Source organism: Beta vulgaris, chromosome 5, assembly GCF_026745355.1.
Source record: "Beta vulgaris subsp. vulgaris cultivar EL10 chromosome 5, EL10.2, whole genome shotgun sequence".
Classification (NCBI taxonomy): domain Eukaryota; kingdom Viridiplantae; phylum Streptophyta; class Magnoliopsida; order Caryophyllales; family Amaranthaceae; genus Beta; species Beta vulgaris.
The window spans coordinates 9,686,802-9,704,351 of NC_079206.1; the positions used below are offsets into that span (position 1 = coordinate 9,686,802).

The following is a 17,550-nucleotide window of genomic DNA, read 5'->3' on the forward strand; positions in this document are numbered from 1 at the left end:
AAACCAAAGACCTTTTTTGTCTTTTTCTCGCAGGCTTAGCAAACAAAATTCTTGTTCTTTCTAACTAAAAGCCGTTGGGATAAGAAACTAATGGACCCCACAACAGACCATATTGCGCAGTTGATCCCGTGAACTCAAACTTTCTCTCTTATAACGACCAACGAACTCACCCCTTCTGATTAAAATTCCAGCATTGTAGCCTAAATGACAGTAGTACCCCGTGATCTCCTTATTACCCACTATAAAAACCTCAACACTACTAATCTTTAAATTCATAACTCTGATTTCTCACATCTCTTGCAAACCACTCCTTAGAAAATAACCTTAAGTAATGCAAATGGCTAGAATATTCTCCTTAATCATGCTTATCTTTTGCGTCATAGTATGTTGCCTTAGTGTAACTTCTAGAGCATTCACCTCTCGAGATTACTACGATGCCCTCGAAAAATCGATACTCTTTTTCGAGGGACAACGTTCAGGGAGACTGCCTAGAGACCAGAGGCTAACTTGGAGAAGTGACTCCGGGTTGTCCGATGGTGCTTCCTACCATGTAACTAACTAACATGATATTAAAATTTACTTGTTCTTGATACCCCAACCACTTTCATGCTAATTAAGCCCGAAATTAGTTGAACCATTCTTAAAGTTATAATGTTGGTGCTAATAATCTTTTACTAAGAAGGATTTCTTCTTCTTGTTTGCATTTCAGGTGGACTTAGTAGGTGGTTACTATGATGCAGGAGACAATGTCAAGTTTGGCTTGCCGATGGCCTTCACTACGACAATGTTGGCATGGAGTGTCATTGAGTTTGGCAGTTCAATGCATGACCAGGTTTCTAACGCTAAGGCTGCCGTCCGCTGGGGCGCTGATTATCTTCTCAAGGCAGCAGCCACCCCTGGCACCTTATATGTTCAAGTGAGCAGAGAAAGAAATATAAATTGCAAAATCAAGCATTGAAAATATGTTTTAAAAAGACATTTGCATAACATAAAACCATATTTAGCCTCATGCAGGTGTCATTTTCGTTAGTCACATGTAACCGTTTGTTAATATTGGCATGAAAAACTAATAAAATCATTGCTTCATAAAAATCAAAAGAATAAATTCTAACTCAATGTTTGCAGGTGGGAGATCCTAACCAGGACCATAAGTGCTGGGAAAGGCCAGAGGATATGGATACGCCACGCAACGTATACAAGGTGTCCACACAGAATCCAGGATCAGATGTTGCAGCAGAAACAGCAGCCGCCCTGGCAGCAGCTTCAATAGTTTTCAAGAGTTCAGATCCTTCTTACTCCAGTAAACTACTCCACACAGCTATTCAGGTGAGCAGATAAAACCAATAGTCCCAACTTTATGAAGAATTAGTATACACCTAAAACATATATTCGGTAGAAAACAAGTTCTCCATATAGCGTATTTTGAAATATGATCTAAAATTTGCATTAAAGGAGACTTCCATGTTGGTGCTTGGTGCAGGTATTTGAGTTGGCAGACAAGTACAGAGGTTCTTACAGCGATTCTCTGAATTCTGTCGTCTGCCCATTTTACTGCTCCTACTCTGGATATCATGTAAGTTAATTAGTCATGCTACCATCTCTTTGTTTCCTGGAAACTGCACCTAAGGGACACTAAATTGTATTTTTCTTTGTCATCAGGATGAGCTACTGTGGGGAGCAGCATGGATTCACAAAGCTTCTGGCGACTCCTCATACTTGTCATACATTCATTCCAACGGTCACATTTTGGGTGCCGATGAAGATGATTTCTCCTTCAGTTGGGATGATAAGAAGGCTGGCACTAAAGTCCTTCTTGCCAAGGTTCTTTCTTGCAGATTTGACTTGTTTGAAGCCAAAATTAGGCTTAAAACTATATTGCTCACTATCATGGTCTCTTCTGACAGGCTTTTCTGGAGGAAAGAGTGGAGGAATTTCAAGTGTACAAGGCACATGCAGATAGCTTTATATGCTCATTCATTCCAGGAGCTAATGATTATCAAGCCCAGTATACCCCAGGTATGGCAACACACGCCAACACCCACATTGCGGAAATCCTATGTTACTTATACTCTTTCACAACACCTACAGTACCAATTTCGATTCATCAAAACTTCAGACTATGGACACTTACAGTGCGGTCTCTTAATTAAACGTATATCTACAAAGCGAAGAGAACACAGCTATTACCCTCCATTTTCTACCAAAATCCTGGACACTCGGCACACATACCATGTCTAACACAAGTACCTGAGTCAAAGTAACGTAATTAGCACCTGTTGATCTCATATTATAGATGTCTCATACTCGTAAAAATTTGCAGGTGGGCTCTTGTTCAAACAAAGTGACAGCAATCTTCAATATGTCACTACAACATCTTTTCTCTTATTAACATATGCCAAGTACCTTGGTTCAAATGGAGACATAACCTCATGTGGTTCCTCAATAATCACAGCTAATAAGCTCATCTCCCTCGCCAAGCAACAAGTTGACTACATTTTGGGTGACAATCCAGAAAAAATGTCTTACATGGTAGGATTCGGGAACAAATACCCGATGCATGTTCATCATAGAGGTTCATCACTCCCATCCGTACACGCACACCCTAGTCGTATTGGTTGCAATGACGGGTTCCAATACCTCAACTCCGGATCACCCAATCCAAATGTCCTTGTCGGAGCTATATTGGGTGGCCCGGATTTTAGTGACAGTTTTACAGACGACAGAAACAACTATAGGCAGTCTGAGCCGGCTACCTATATTAATGCACCTTTTGTTGGTGCTGCTGCTTTTTTCTCAGCACAGAATGGAAGATACTAATATTAGCATAGCCAATATAAGATTGAAACTAGCTCAGGAGTCATTATGTATTGATGAACAAGGACGACCATCCGAATCAAAACCAAGAAAATTGGTCATTCTTCCGGTTAACACTAAATAGTTTATATAGAATCAATGTTTACAGATACTTTGTGTTCTTTCTAGTTGTTTTCCACAGTTTCCGATCCAAAATTCAACCATATTTAACTACATATTCATTGGCGACTAAAAATAGACATTGAAACGAAACTAACAAGATCCCACGTAATAATGTTTCTCCGGTAAACAGGTGATAATAATATGATCAAAAATTGACTATGTGATTGAGTCATTCCGTTCATAAACAACAAATAAGTATCATCTATGGAGGAGCATAAGCATATTAATGTAGCAGACAATGTGACAATTTCAAAATTGATAACATTGATAGAAATTTGAGTATGCAATGCGGGAATTTTGTTGGACCCTTTGTAATATAACGAAATTGCATTTTCATGGATTACATTAATTAGAATTGTACAACTATATATGTGAGAACTCATATCTCTAACTTAACTCTTTGGTAGAATCCTTGTTTCTACCCCTAAAGTATTTTGTGGAACCTCTCTTGATTAGAGCTCATCTTTCAACTCATGCACATACAATAGTTTCTAGAAATCTCTACACTTGTCTAATATCTTTGATTTGTACGAGATGTTTCTAGATACATCACTTCATTTTTCATTACACATCTAGATTTTTCTAGATTAACCTCTAACAAAACAAGACCATCATCATCACCATTCACCAGTATTCACCACACAACGTTGCAGAATCAACTAGTGAAATCTTTGGTTTCCCAAAATTATCTTTCGTTTATCTTATGCGTCATAAATTTATATTGTTGTTCCATAATTAAACGTATGACTATCATGTCTTCTAGTGAAAGTAGATTATAATTAAGAAATGTAGATCATAATTAAGCAAAAGCTGGAAAATGAATAGAAACTTACCAATTTAAATGAACAAGAATTCTAGTGATTAGTTCGTCTCTGTAGAAAAAGAAATCAGAGGCAATGCTACAACCTAACAAGAAAAAGGAAAGAATTCAATAATAGTACTGAAAAGCATTATTGTTTTTTATTCAGAATACTAAAAACAAAATAATAGCAAAATAATGGAAATATTAAAAAACCAAATTGATGAAGCATATGGAACACAAGTGTAACCTGCTTTCTCAAAAATTAAAATATTGGATAGATTAAGTACAGAGAAAGGAAAAATCGTTGAAAAAGCCAAAGCCGTGATTAGTGATTACTGATTAATGATTAGAGACTCTTCCAAAAAGAAATATAGCGAGAAATTTCATCCCGCTGAAACCGAAACGGTTAGTTTTGTGTCAAATTTACTCGACAAAATAACAAATCCGTCAACGCCTTTTTTTTTTCTTTCATGTGTCCATGCCCGTCTCGAACTACATAGAGGCCCTGTGCGATCTCGTATTTGAAGAATTCAATAATGTAAGAGCTCATCCATATTTCACATAGTCATATTATGAAAAAAAGTAGTCCAAATAAGTTGATAAACTTTTTCTTTTTACTACTTGAACTTTCTCTACTTTGGGGCCCTCACAAATAAGGGGCCCTGTTCCATGGAACATGTTGAACATGCTAAAAGCCGCCCCTGCATGTGTCATGTCTGTTTAATAATTATGGGGTGTGCTATATGCAGCAAAAAAAAAGATTAAATACAGCAAAATGCGTCATGTTTGTCTAATAATCATGAGATCTTGTAGCTTATTAACAATTCGTGATTTGTATGCAATAAATAATAATAAAAGTTTGCGTTTTCTTATATATTTCCTCTTGACAAGTATTGTGACTCAACTTTGCGCAATTTTTTTGAGTTAAGATAGACTATTTGACTTTAATCCTACTAGTAATCTGGTAGTAGAGATCACACCTTTCGTACAAAAAGGTTGTGGAAACAAGTTGAGTTTAAATTATCTCAACTAGTCAGACTCGCCAACATTTAAATTGAGCTTGAATCGAATGAATCTTACTTTTCTTAAGTTTGAACGTATTTTGATCAAACTTTGAACAAGTCAATTGAGAGTAACTTGCAACTTATTTCGTCTAGCACTTCTATGTATAGTGTATACAATATACAATAAGTTAGATTTAGTCAATTAACCTTTGATAATTGTATATTCAATCTTTTTATGAGTTCTCGAATCAAATTTAAAAATCGACTTCAATTCGAGCTAGTGCTACGGTACTACTCAAGGCTCAAGCAACTTGAATTCGAGGCTTTGATAGGGAGGAACACCACACAAACAGGTAAGCACAATAGACTAACGACATTTAATACAGGGGTAGATATAGATAGATTTAGTGCATATAGGTTGAGTGAAGCTGCTGAGGATGTTGCCTTTGCCTGAGAGAGAGATAAATTTCAAAGCTGCTGAGAAAAATACATCTTAAACGTTCAGTGTAAATAACTTACTCCTGCATTAGAGCATGTAGGGTCTTTAAATCAACAAATATCTTATTAGTTTAAGTATTTGAGGAGTTATTCATATTTGTTCTCCTCTTACGCTTATTTTTATTCAACAAGCCTTTCGCCCCTAAAGTTTTCGCTTTTTGGTCCTTGCGCGCTTTTACTCTATCCTCAAAGCCATCATCCAACATCTTCATTACAGCAACCCTTCTTGCCTTCAAAACCTGCGGGATACAGAATCATGTGAGAACAAAATAATATACTATTTTGATCAATCTACAAAAGAACATTCCGTCAGTTTAGATTTCACCCTCCCAGCCAGTATATAGGGCCGTCACACAAACACTCGCACTATCTCCCTGCGTATTCAATGTGATGTGGGGCCTTCAACTTATCTATATCTTTCCATCAATTTTTTTTATTCTTACTACTATCTAAACACACACACGAGCAAACAAAGAATCTAAATATTCTACCATTCAACTCTTAATATGTATGCCTAAGGTTAACAGGACGTGTTTTCTGGACAAGGAAATACAGTTCAAGGACTTCCAAACATAAACTTCAGGCAATAAGATCTCGCAAAGAAACCAACATGGACACAGCACGCAGATTTAGAAGACCTGCTAAGGACAGCAAAATCAACAAAATATTATAGCTACAAAATCTGTGTACTGCGTTTATTCAGACTTAGCTCAGGATAGGTTCCGCCCTTATCATTGTCACCATTGTTTGTGTGCCATGTCTGAGATAGGGTCTCATAATGCTTATAAAAATCAACTCATGCAAAGAAAGTTCTGAGTTGTTGAGAAACTAGATAAGGGAAAAAAAGCCGAATCCACTGGATACTCTGAGAAAAATCAAACAAGGATATTATTGACTAACCATGAAACAAACTGTCAACTTGTTTATTACCAGAAGCAACAAGCAGTATATACGTATTCATAATTTGTCATCTTCAATTGTGAATTTTAGCAAAATAACATATTACAATGATAGGGCATTGTTGACAAATTATATATACAAACCACCATAAAAGACTATGCAAAATCAGTCATTATTCCACAACATATCTCACAGTAATTATTGTCATAAGGAATACCAAAATTCAGTAATTGTAATCAGAATACCCTGCTTCAATCTTTTTTTTTTTATAGCACCTTGCTCTAATTTTATTAAACCTTTTACATTATATATCTATATTTATATATGAACAAGGAAAGCACCCGTGGAGGTTGATATGAATTATGAAGGGTTAGAATGCTTGTGTGGCAATCTTTTTGAAGACCGCCTTCCTCTTAAGATGACTGACCTTTGCAAAAGAACTCTTATAATAAGTCTGTAAGTCAAAAGTTAAAATATTTTAGCACTCTCACCTTACTGAGGTCAGCAAGAGCCTCTTTTTCTTTGCATTCAAACTCTTCCATTTTCTTTCCAAGTTCTGCTTCAATTTCATGTATAAGGTCCACTTCATTCTACAATAAGAAATGAGAAATAAATGTAATGTAAAGCCACCTGAAAAACAACAGTTTCAGGACTACATAGACATAAAGGTTGATTCTCACCCCTGTGACAAAGCTCACGACAAGCCCCCCTCTACCAGCTCTTGCAGTACGTCCCACACGATGAACATAGTCAGCAGCACATCTGCAGTGATAACAGTTAAGCATAAACCATAATTATGCTAATCGTTATCTTTGGAAATTTTCTCGCAACCTTGAGGTTAGGAAAAATACTCATAGTAACCTTTTTTTTTTCGAGAGCTAACCCCCAACTTACAGTTCTCTCTCTCAACTGACCTTAGGATTAGGACCTATTCATTTCAACTAACTTTTACCGAACTGAAATTATTTAGATTTGAGTAATACTGATCAAAACTAGCTTTTGCATTAAAGCTGATTTTAGTTTATCTTTAGTTTATTTTTCTGATACAATTAAAACTGATTTTTTACAAAATATTGTTGTTCTAATTAGAAATGAACTTAATGGAAGTGCCTAGCTAACACTTCCGAGTTCCGCCAGTAAGTCAGTGCCCTACATTGGGAAAGGTTAACCTTATTGACTTACACCATTCCTTTTCTATTCTGCGCCATAAACAGCACGTAGTGATAAAAAAAACTTATATGGACTTGGTCCACACAGATTAGTGTGAACCTAATGCTAATTCATGTGATTTATGAAAAAAAGGTCACTATATAAAAACTTAGATATAAAAGGTGAGTAAATATAGATTGTAAAGTTAGATCATGTTAAAATAAAAAGGTTACTACGTCACAAATTGAAAAATTATTGTGATAAACTAATGTAAGAAAAAGTGACTATATTAAAAAAAACGGTCACTATAGTAGATAGTAACTGTATAGTGTAACTTAGATTTTCAAAGCCTACTATATGGAAAAAAAAGGTCACTATGTCCACACAAGACTAACTCACATAGTGAAGGGTTGGTACAATATTGACTTCTGTCGTCAGGAGTAAGTTTGATTTGGAGAGGGAACTCTAACCTGATGGGGGTTATCTGAGTATTTTGCATAACCTTAGGGTTACCTGAGAGCATTTCGCAATTAATTTTTCAGATAATAGAAGTTTTATGACCTTGGTAGATCATAATTTACAACTAGATCCACTGTTGGGATATCTAGCCCACGTTCACCAACTCCTGTAGTAAGCAATATAGGAACCTGCCCGGATTTGAAACGGTGTACAGAAGCAAGTCTTGAAGACTGCGGTAGCATTGAGTGCAGTTCTACAACTTCCTGATCAACCTCTTCAAGTAACAAAGCCAATAAATGACATGTCCTGTTTGCAAAAGCAGAAATAGATGTCTTACTTTGAAAATAAATCATATAGTTCCTTATATTGGAATGGACAAACATTTATTTCCAACCAGAACATTAACATGCTTCATGACAGTCCAAATCATTATAGAAAAGCAGATTCAGCAAATGATGTTCTGAAGTAGACTATAACGGTGCGCAGATCTCTTACGGAAATTCTTTTATCTTGATTCCAATTTAATGCTAAACAAGTACGTGCTAATTAAAATTTTAGTTCAAAACCTCATCAATGTGCCTTCCTATTCCCATAAAGGATATCATTGACATGTCAAAGTTGCACATATATCTCTTTCCTTCAATAAATTCTAAGGGAAACGTGTGGCTTGATTGATACTCTCCAATATTTCATATGGGACAGCAGTTTTAACCATAACAAAAAAATATTCATAGTTCCATTTGTCATAGATCCAATTTTTCAGATTTTGAGTCCTTGGAATTTGTTCACCCTAGTTGAATCAGAATATCACTGCGGCAGGACTCGGAATATCTACTGTCTTTCTAGAAAAATGGATACCTCCAGCCAACAAAAAAAAATTTTCAAGATAAATTCTTCGTCTCCACTTGGGCCACTACACCGACTCGAATTCTTGCATTTTATCTGAATTGCAGATCTACAACTTATAAGTTGCAGCACGCCAAAAAATACTAAAAAAGTCTGGAGGACTGGCCATAAAAATTTACTTCATCTGATTTGTAATTGCACCACTTTCCTTTTCGGGTGTTTCTTTTTTATTTGCACCATTTCCTATTATGGTAAAATTTTTGCGTCAAATTTACCCTCTTACACTCTCTTGATTTACCCATCTAACCCATTTAATTATCCCACCTATCCATAGTAATTAAGGGCATTTATGTCCATTTTCACACTCTCCTCTTTTCTTGTTTTCAAACCAAATGGTGCAACTAAAAAACAAACAGAGGAAGTATATGAAAAGTTTTTCAAAATCAATCAATTAGACAGAATAAGAGCAGAGAAGGACACAATCATTCCATCTCAGTACATACCTGATTTCAGAGACGAATATAATGGCTGAACGTACACCCATGTCTTCAATCTTTGATAAAATATGTAGAAGATAAACATCCTTAACATTTTCAGCCAGAAGAAGATACTGTTGTCTAAGAGATTCAACGGTCTCAAGGCCTGCATATGCCTCATAGAAGAAGGCCTTTTTAGCAGAAAGCTCATGCAGTGTTGTTAGGTCTTTGGTCATCGTTGCAGAAAATAATAAAGTTTGCCGTTTCTTAGGCAAGCACTTGAATATAACTCTCAGCTCCTCCTCAAACCCAACATCAAGAACTCTGTCTGCTTCGTCTAACACAAGAAACTGCAATTATAAATTTAGAAGAAGAAAAAGATTCCATAAGTTCGCAGATATGAAGTCTTTTTGTAAGTAATAAGAGAAACCATATCATATCACATATGACTATTTACAGAACACTAATCAGTTCCACCAACTCCAACTCGTATATCATGGAACATACAAACAAATTAGACAATTATGGGCAAACCTCAATCAGTAGAACTCCTGAATATGTGTTACCCTACTTACAGTAGTACATTAAAATTCAAAGCACGTAGAAGCTATGGAGTTCAGTAATTGAAGGACAAATGGAAATACACAGCTGTTGTATTTTCTTAAACATAATCACAGAACTTTTAAGCATTGAACATTGCAGCTTTATCTGCCAGAGATTTACTAAAGCACACAGAAATCGTAAAATACAGAGATGATCTTATACACGTTGAGAGAAATTGACATAAATGATGCCAAAAGGTATTAATATAAATTCTCAGGGTTTACAATCTGAGCACAGCCAGAATAACAAGCGCAATTCCTAAATCCTGGCCAAGTTCATCAATGACCTGAATATTCACATGTGAACTCTCATAAACTCCTCAACACAGCCAGAGGAGTATACAGCAAATCACATTTGGTTTTCGAAAATGGTTGAATCAGCTATAGAATTCCACATATATGTTGGAAGGTGATCCTCTTTATGTCATACATGCAAATAAGTTTGAAGCAAGAAAGGAACAGGGCAGAAAGGATCTTTAGATAAAATTCTAAAATACTCTTTATGATAGCAGTTTAGTATAGAGCAGGACATGTAATAAGACTCACTTAAGCCACTACATCGACTTCCCCTTCGGAATACTCATAGTTGATTAGCATTGCCTTTCCTGGCTGGAAAGGCTGGATGACCTCATCCATTCTTAATTCAGCTTCGCAGGTAACGATTCTATTCTTATACGACAACCCACAGCTAAATTGGCCTATAAACAAAGAGGTCAATAACTGCAGTGGGCTTTAAATCTTTAGAAAGGAGAACCAAAAGAGTACAAAAGAACCAGCTTAGTCCAAGAGAAGCTGTAAGAAAGCCACTCGCAAAGAAGGTTACTCGCGATTGAGTTTTTTAAAAGATTAGAGCAAGTTGGACAGACACATGGTAGGTAATGCATCACTCTTAGGCAAGGTAAAGTTACCTTAAACAAGAACTTCCTTGCTATTGTGATTATGACTCATTCAAGAAAAGTCATTGAGATTATACATCCTTCCAAGATGAGCATTTCTCTAAGTGGAAGCCTGAGATGAATGGATTCCTTTAGAAGGTTATCTCGATATAAGGAGCTCGATAAGAAACGACATTGTTACAATCTTGATGCATAGCTCCATAACAATGCAACAAAGGCAGGTTTCATGAATTATTATTTAAAAGAGTAAAATCTCTTGAATGAAAAGTTGTACAGCCACAGCGCAAAAGCATTCCTCTAAGGCTCTTATTTTAATACAAGAAAAGGGCATGCCTTTCACCACTAGAGTTATTTTTAAACATTATTTTAAAAGGTATCCTGGAATATCCCATAAAGGGGAACTAAAAAGAGACCCCTCCACTCCATAAAATCTCACATGCTGATAGCTTCTAACATTGCAATCAGCTACATAACCTGAAGAATAGATAGGCATGCCAAGGCGTAAGGACGTTCATATCTTATTCATTCCAAAGCTCACGTAACTCCTGAAAATATATCAAAATTGATGGTGAAGAGGCCCATGATCAACAATTTACTCCGAAACTACATAGCTACCTCACAATATGCACACTGGCTTTAACCTTCAACGAGTTTAGGCCTTCAAACTGAATGATGCTGTAGATTTTTGTAAAAGAGATTAGAAAGATTTACAGGTAAAGTCCCAAAGAGACACGAAAAAAAACCCCTTTATCTAGTGAGCAGGGGAAAGCAAGCTATTCAACACCTTATATAGGCCAAATCGCCTAACTCCCACTCTTGAGATTTTCTCCTCATGTCAAAATTCTAAAATTCTAAGGAAGAGTATTAACTTCCTCAATTTAAGAAATAAAAATAAGGAACTATGATCAACAGATTATTGGCAATGTGAAGAAATGATATAGACATAAGACTAACTCAATACAAACCTCTCTTATCAAAAAAAGAAACTCAACACAAACCTCCATGGACTAGAACTATAAAATAAGCCCTAGTCTGTGCAAGCATGTCCAATCTATATCTGCGGGACAGTATCCATACTTGCTTTCAATCACCCAGAGCCACAAGAAATGCAGCTTGAGACAGAATTAACATAAGGTCATAACCACTTTTCTACCGAAGGATATTTCTTATAACAGATTCTTTCTTACATCTAGAAATGTCCACCGCTACCAAATGGGCCCTTCTCTCTTTCCCAAACCCATACTAATTGGCCACTCCTCTCTTCTTTCACCTCTGACCAAAGTAATCCCCTCGTAGATCTCTCCAGACTCAGAAACCCTTGCAACACTTTGTTGGAACTTGGAATCCTATATGGAGACAAAGGGGCGTAACATACAGAGGCCAGCAGAAAAATAGATATCTAGTGGCTGATATGACAGGAGATAAATGTCAGAAAATTAAGATAACAACATTCTCTCCAGGTTTTTTTGATGCTGGTGGCATAGTTAAGCTTCTTTCAGGTTCACGCAGCTTACTACTTACAAGTATTTCACAAGTCAATGCATTATATATATACTCCCTCTGCCTTTTTTTATTTGCTACATTGTTGTGCACGGTTTTCAAAGCATTATTTAACCCTTAATATCTCTTATTTTCTTTAAGTAAAAATTATAAAAATTTGATATTATGAATCTACACGTCGAGATGAATCTAACAAGACCACACATGACTATATTTTTACTTATATAATAATCTAATCAGTCAAAGTTAGTGGCTTCATTCCCAAAGCAACAATGTAGCAAATAAAAGAAAAATGGAGGGAGTAGCCACTTTGCACTGTGAAACGAATTGTATAATTATCCTCTTTAAGGATACGATCATGGACAAAAAACAATTACCTATCAGTTCAACCGTGTGACACTTTTAAACAGATTGACCAAGTAGGAAAAATAGCAACCAGCTCCAATGTTCCAAATGTCAATCAATACCTTCCTTCCCACCCCTCGTACACTCCATATGAAGGAAGGATAAAACCAAAATTTAGATCCGAACTCCCACATTGGGCTTGTTTGGTAAATGAATTTTAGTTAGCTTATTTTAATGACTTTTGGCTTTTAAAATTTTTAAGAGGATGAATAAGTCAAAAATTATGTCTAGTAAATGAATTCTTGGTTGGCTCAAAAGTTGAGAAAAAGGTTAAACTTATTGCAGTGACTTATTCTTAATTGCGGTTGCCATTAGATGACTTTTATACCCAAAAATTCGTCATTCAGAATAAAAGTCAAACAAGGCTAGTGAACCAGCTATTTGACAAGGTTATCGTTCTAGCATGAAGCACATCAAAGGAGTAAAGCTTACTTTCTTCAAGAAATACTAAAAGAATTACCAAGACAACAACCAACCCCTAAAAAGGTCCAACTGAGCACAGTAGTACCAAGTTGCCAACCCTCCCGATCCTACCTAGACTCACCCAAAAGTTCACCCCGGAAATCAACACCCCACAAACTACAAGAAAAACTTACTGCTAACACAATGAATTGTCAAATTTGTCAAAATCTTAAAAAATAAAGCATGCAAAAATCTCGGAAACTCACTGTATGTCGTGTGACACTAACACAAGCAGTCAGGCAGTCTAGTGGGGAAGGAAGAACATTCTTCTAATGGTATAATATGGGAGAGGTGATGAATGTAGCATGTTTGTGGGCCAAAGCAGCTGAGCCTTTAGGAATTGCCCAGTTTAAAAAATACAAGTAATCACACTAATTTGTAATAGTTCCGTTTAATTGACGACAGCTTGTCCGCCTGTCTTTTAATCTCTATTTGATGTATATGTACAAATTATTCTTTCTCCTATAAAAGCATATTCCTCTTCAAATAAAATTTCTTACATTACACAGGATACATTCTTTCTAATCATCATCCAGAACTCACACAGTAAATGACCAAGTTTTACAAACTATAAGAGGGCAGGAAAGAGTACATTAAGCATGAGATAGAGCTTTGCCCAATTTCAAACTATAAGAGGGCAGGAAAGAATACATAAGTGCAACAAAAAGAAGAGAACTCCAAATACAAAATATAAACAACCAAAGCAGTCTGGCAGTGTGTAAACTACTGCTATTAATCAACATTTAAGCATGAGAATATGAGATAGAGCTTTGTCCAATTTCAAACTGTTATGAAATTTTTTGCTCTTAACATATACAAATGTTGTATATACAATTCTAAATGTTGTATATTTAGTGGATGATATTGATATTAAATCACAAATGTTCCGTATTAAATTCACAATCTATATAACTAGTAGATGATATTGTTATCTGATTTTTGCATTCAACTTTCATGATTCTCTACAGATAACATTTATGGTTCAATATATAACATTTGAGGTCAAATATTTACATAAACTAATTGTTCTAAACAAAATTTCGTCCAGAACATTTTGGAGTTAGAAATTTCTCTATGATATCATCAAAAAAACATAAATATAAATAAATAAGATAAAGTAGTGATGATGACCTTAGTTCTGGAAAAGACTGAAGGTATGTCTGGGTTATCTTGAAGCAGCACCTTAATTCTTCCAGGAGTAGAAATAACAACATGAGGCCTCTGCATTAACGTTTTTGCCTGTGTGATCATATTCATTCCCCCAACAACAACAGTACACCGGACATGCAACGACGAGCCGAGGGCACGAAACTGGTCAGCCAACTGATATGCCAATTCCCGAGTGGGTATAATGACCAGGGCAAATACCCCGTATGGGTTTTCCGCTAATCGCTGAAGAATTGGGAGGACATATGCAGCAGTCTTCCCACTTCCTGTATGCGCTAAACCCAGCACATCATTGCCACCAAGTATTTTGGGTATGCAATGTTGTTGCACTTTCGTTGGAATTTTCATTCCAAGCTCAAAGCAGGTTTTCGTGGCCCATTCCGGGAGCCCTAAATCAGTGAATGTGCAAGATGCTTCATCGTTACAGGGTGTAAGCTTCTCTATTTGTTGATGCTCATCAGATATTTGGGGATTATGTATTGCGATTTCAGTTTGTGATTGTTGAGGGATTTGAGGCTGTCTGGGAGAATTTTTTTTTCTCTTTGAAAATAATGGGAAGTTGTTATCAATCAACGCTTCTTCCTCCATTTTGGGCTGAAAAAAACAGATTACTAGTGAACGAAGTGCTTAACTGTGATACAATGTCTAGGGTTTAAAAAGATTTACCTTATTTCTATTATATAAGCCAAGGGGAGCAATGGTGTCCCCTTGGAATTTACTTACATGCCCCAACATAAATATTATATTTCAAGTTTCCACAAACAACCTCTGCCACCTAGTCAATCCCAATTACATGCATAAACTTGCCAAAACAAAATATTAATCAAATCAAATTTAAACCTAATCAACTCATATAAGATTCAATCACATAAACTTGCCAATAAAAAAGATTTAATCGAAAAGATTCATAATCAAAACTTACCAAACATTAATACTACATATAATAACTAAAAAAATTACACGACATAACATCCTTTCAAATCAATTTTTCCATAACACAAACTCCAAACAAAAAAATAAAAATCGGTTCTCTTCATAGATTGGAGCTTCACGACATTCTCAGAATACGAAACTCTAAAATTTGCCGATTCTTTACTGTTAATCAGTTAAGCAGTTCGTTATTGAAAATAAAATTATGTGTGTTCTATGTTTAGTAAATCTTAAAATATGTACTATGTTCGAGTAAAATTAAACTCAAATTATAGTAACTATTACGAATATGTGTTGTATTATATATTTTTTTCCAAAAAAAATTAACTTAAATTACCGTTTATTTAAAATTTAATTCAAAGATAGTTGAAACTCAAATTAAAATTACATCATAAACGGTCGTCAAAATTGACTTTAATATTCGTGCCCTGGATATAAAAAAATTTTGAGACAAAATATAAGAACTCGAATTGTTTTTGTGCCCGTAGATTAAAAAAGAATTTGAGAAAAAAATATCTTAAACCCGTATATTAAAATCAAAAAAATCAGATTTCGTTAATATAACTTTAATATTCGTGCCCAAATATTAAAAAAAATTGAGACATAATGTAACAGCCCGGATTCTCCGAGCCAGCTTACAGAGGACTAAGCGCAACGAAAGAGACTCTAGTCGAGATAACCCAGACTATTACCATTACACTCACCGAACGACATCGGAGAGTGTGGAACTCAATTCTCAATCTATTCAAATTAATTAACTATCACAATAATAACCTGATTCTCAAACTCTATTCACTTAGAATTCCTATTGATTTACGAAAAATAAACTAATTCGACTAACTTAGTTAATATAAACCATTCCATAAATCTAAATGACAATTTCTAATTAAGAACATTAATCTAATTGTATAACTTACTATTCAATGTAACTAGAATAAGGCTTCCCCATTAATCATATGAAACTAGTAAGTTTCATTGAACTAACTTAAGAATTTCTAATCATACTTCTTTACCACAACCAACAACACATCAACTATGTTTTTTAATAAAGTGAAGGAGCTACTTCAATTTGAGTTCGTCACAACCAAAGTGCCATATTTATTCAATCAACCAACACAAATACAAATCAAGTTGATATATCAATTCACAAGCAACACTAATCCAGCATCATCAACTATAACCATAGCAACACTAACCACCACCACCACCAAAAAAACAACAACAACTACCCCAACAACATAACAACAGCACCAACAATTCAAGAACAAAAACAGAACAAAACTACCAACAACTCATAAGTCATAACTATGGTTCCATAACAGCAGTAATAACCCAATACAACAACAACAATCCACAATCAAATTTATAATTTGATTCCAAAACTAGAAATCAAATTGATAATTGATAACAGCAGTAACGACTCATAACTAGGGTTAGTACCTTCGGTACTCGGTGTACCACCAACACCGAGGCGGCGACGACAGCAGCGCAAGACGACCGCGGCAGAAGAACAACAGCAGCAGCACACGCACGGGAGAGGAAAAGGCGGCAGCAACCGAACAACAACGACACCAGCAGTAGCGCGAGCAAGAACAGGGGAGGGATAAAACTGACCGGCGAAGGCACCAAGACCACAACCAACACCTGCACGACGACCGGCGAACAGCAACAGAAACTGTAGCAGCACTAGCGACGAACACAAACGCGCAACGAGGAGAGAGAAGACAGCACAAACGTAAAAGGGGAAGGACTCCGGCGAGCAGTAAGAACAGGAGGCAGACACGCAGCTCCGGCGAGCTTTGGGAACGCCGGTGAGGGAGGAGCGCAGGCGAGAGAAAGAATTCGACGGGTCTAGGTTTCGGGTTTTCACGGGGAAAGTGAGGGTTTTGGGCTTCGGGTTTTCACGAGGAGGAGATAGAGATATGGGGTTTGGCTTTGCTTCTTCAATTGATTGAAGAATCAGAGAATCAATTGAATGGCATGTTTGGATACAAACATTTCATTTGAAACGCTGGAATTGGACCAATTGACATGTTTGGCAATCCAAAGTATTTGGAATTGGATGTGACCTAATTCCCTATACATATTAAATATATCTCAGCCCATATCATTTCAAATCCATAGCAAAATACTATCATTTGAAATCCAAACTTCATCTCTTCTTCCTCAAAACATCACGACAAACCTAACTCTCTCTTTGCTCGTTTTCTCTCTATTCCATTGGAGATTTTTCGAGCTCGATTATCTGGTTTCACAAGCTACTTCGGTTTTTCGTTTTCTCTTTTTCATCGTCTCCCTCAAGCTTTCTCTCTCCTCGACATGTCGCGAGCTTTCTCTTTCCTCCTCCACTGCGAAATCTCATTTCTAAGGTTAATTTCTCAATTCTTAATTTTTTTACCATGAATTTGCTGCGATATTGTTTATGATTGAGTTATAAATATTGTTTTAGGTTAGAATGTGTGTAATTGATTGAATTTC

General features: G+C 36.0%; 2 protein-coding genes across 3 annotated transcripts; one reads left to right on the forward strand and one right to left on the reverse strand.

The window, feature by feature from the left end:
• Nucleotides 1-224: 224 nt before the first annotated feature.
• LOC104892630 (endoglucanase 1) lies at nucleotides 225-3,029 on the forward strand. The gene is made up of 7 exons (XM_010678611.4): nucleotides 225-550; nucleotides 710-916; nucleotides 1,126-1,326; nucleotides 1,481-1,573; nucleotides 1,660-1,821; nucleotides 1,905-2,016; nucleotides 2,321-3,029. Exons 1-7 carry the CDS (start codon nucleotides 332-334, stop codon nucleotides 2,815-2,817), a joined length of 1,491 nt encoding a protein of 496 aa, XP_010676913.1. The 5' UTR covers nucleotides 225-331; the 3' UTR covers nucleotides 2,818-3,029.
• Nucleotides 3,030-5,222: 2,193 nt separating this feature from the next.
• LOC104892631 (DEAD-box ATP-dependent RNA helicase 36) lies at nucleotides 5,223-17,042 on the reverse strand. 2 transcript variants are annotated; one of them, XM_057394952.1, is made up of 7 exons: nucleotides 16,513-17,040; nucleotides 14,107-14,736; nucleotides 9,138-9,460; nucleotides 7,891-8,094; nucleotides 6,861-6,942; nucleotides 6,672-6,770; nucleotides 5,223-5,519 (listed from the first exon to the last, which is right to left on the reverse strand). In XM_057394952.1, exons 2-7 carry the CDS (start codon nucleotides 14,728-14,730, stop codon nucleotides 5,352-5,354), a joined length of 1,500 nt encoding a protein of 499 aa, XP_057250935.1. In that variant the 5' UTR covers nucleotides 14,731-14,736; nucleotides 16,513-17,040; the 3' UTR covers nucleotides 5,223-5,351. The 2 variants fall into 2 exon arrangements, with proteins under 2 accessions (XP_057250935.1, XP_057250936.1); XM_057394953.1 differs by lacking the exon at nucleotides 5,223-5,519 and adding an exon at nucleotides 5,526-6,145 and having other exon boundaries at nucleotides 16,513-17,042.
• Nucleotides 17,043-17,550: the final 508 nt, after the last annotated feature.

What these genes read in the sequence shown, in the direction of transcription:
- LOC104892630 (XM_010678611.4), top strand. Translation starts at nt 332, where the DNA reads ATGCAAATGGCTAGAATATTCTCCTTAATCATGCTTATCTTTTGCGTC. An exon ending in CCGATGGTGCTTCCTACCAT is followed by an intron (nt 551 to 709) that starts GTAACTAACTAA and finishes TTTGCATTTCAG; the next exon opens with GTGGACTTAGTAGGTGGTTA. An exon ending in TACTCCACACAGCTATTCAG is followed by an intron (nt 1,327 to 1,480) that starts GTGAGCAGATAA and finishes TGCTTGGTGCAG; the next exon opens with GTATTTGAGTTGGCAGACAA.
- LOC104892631 (XM_057394952.1), bottom strand. Translation starts at nt 14,730, where the DNA reads ATGGAGGAAGAAGCGTTGATTGATAACAACTTCCCATTATTTTCAAAG. An exon ending in ATATTCGTCTCTGAAATCAG is followed by an intron (nt 8,095 to 9,137) that starts GTATGTACTGAG and finishes TTTTGCAAACAG; the next exon opens with GACATGTCATTTATTGGCTT. An exon ending in TCGTGAGCTTTGTCACAGGG is followed by an intron (nt 6,771 to 6,860) that starts GTGAGAATCAAC and finishes TTCTTATTGTAG; the next exon opens with AATGAAGTGGACCTTATACA.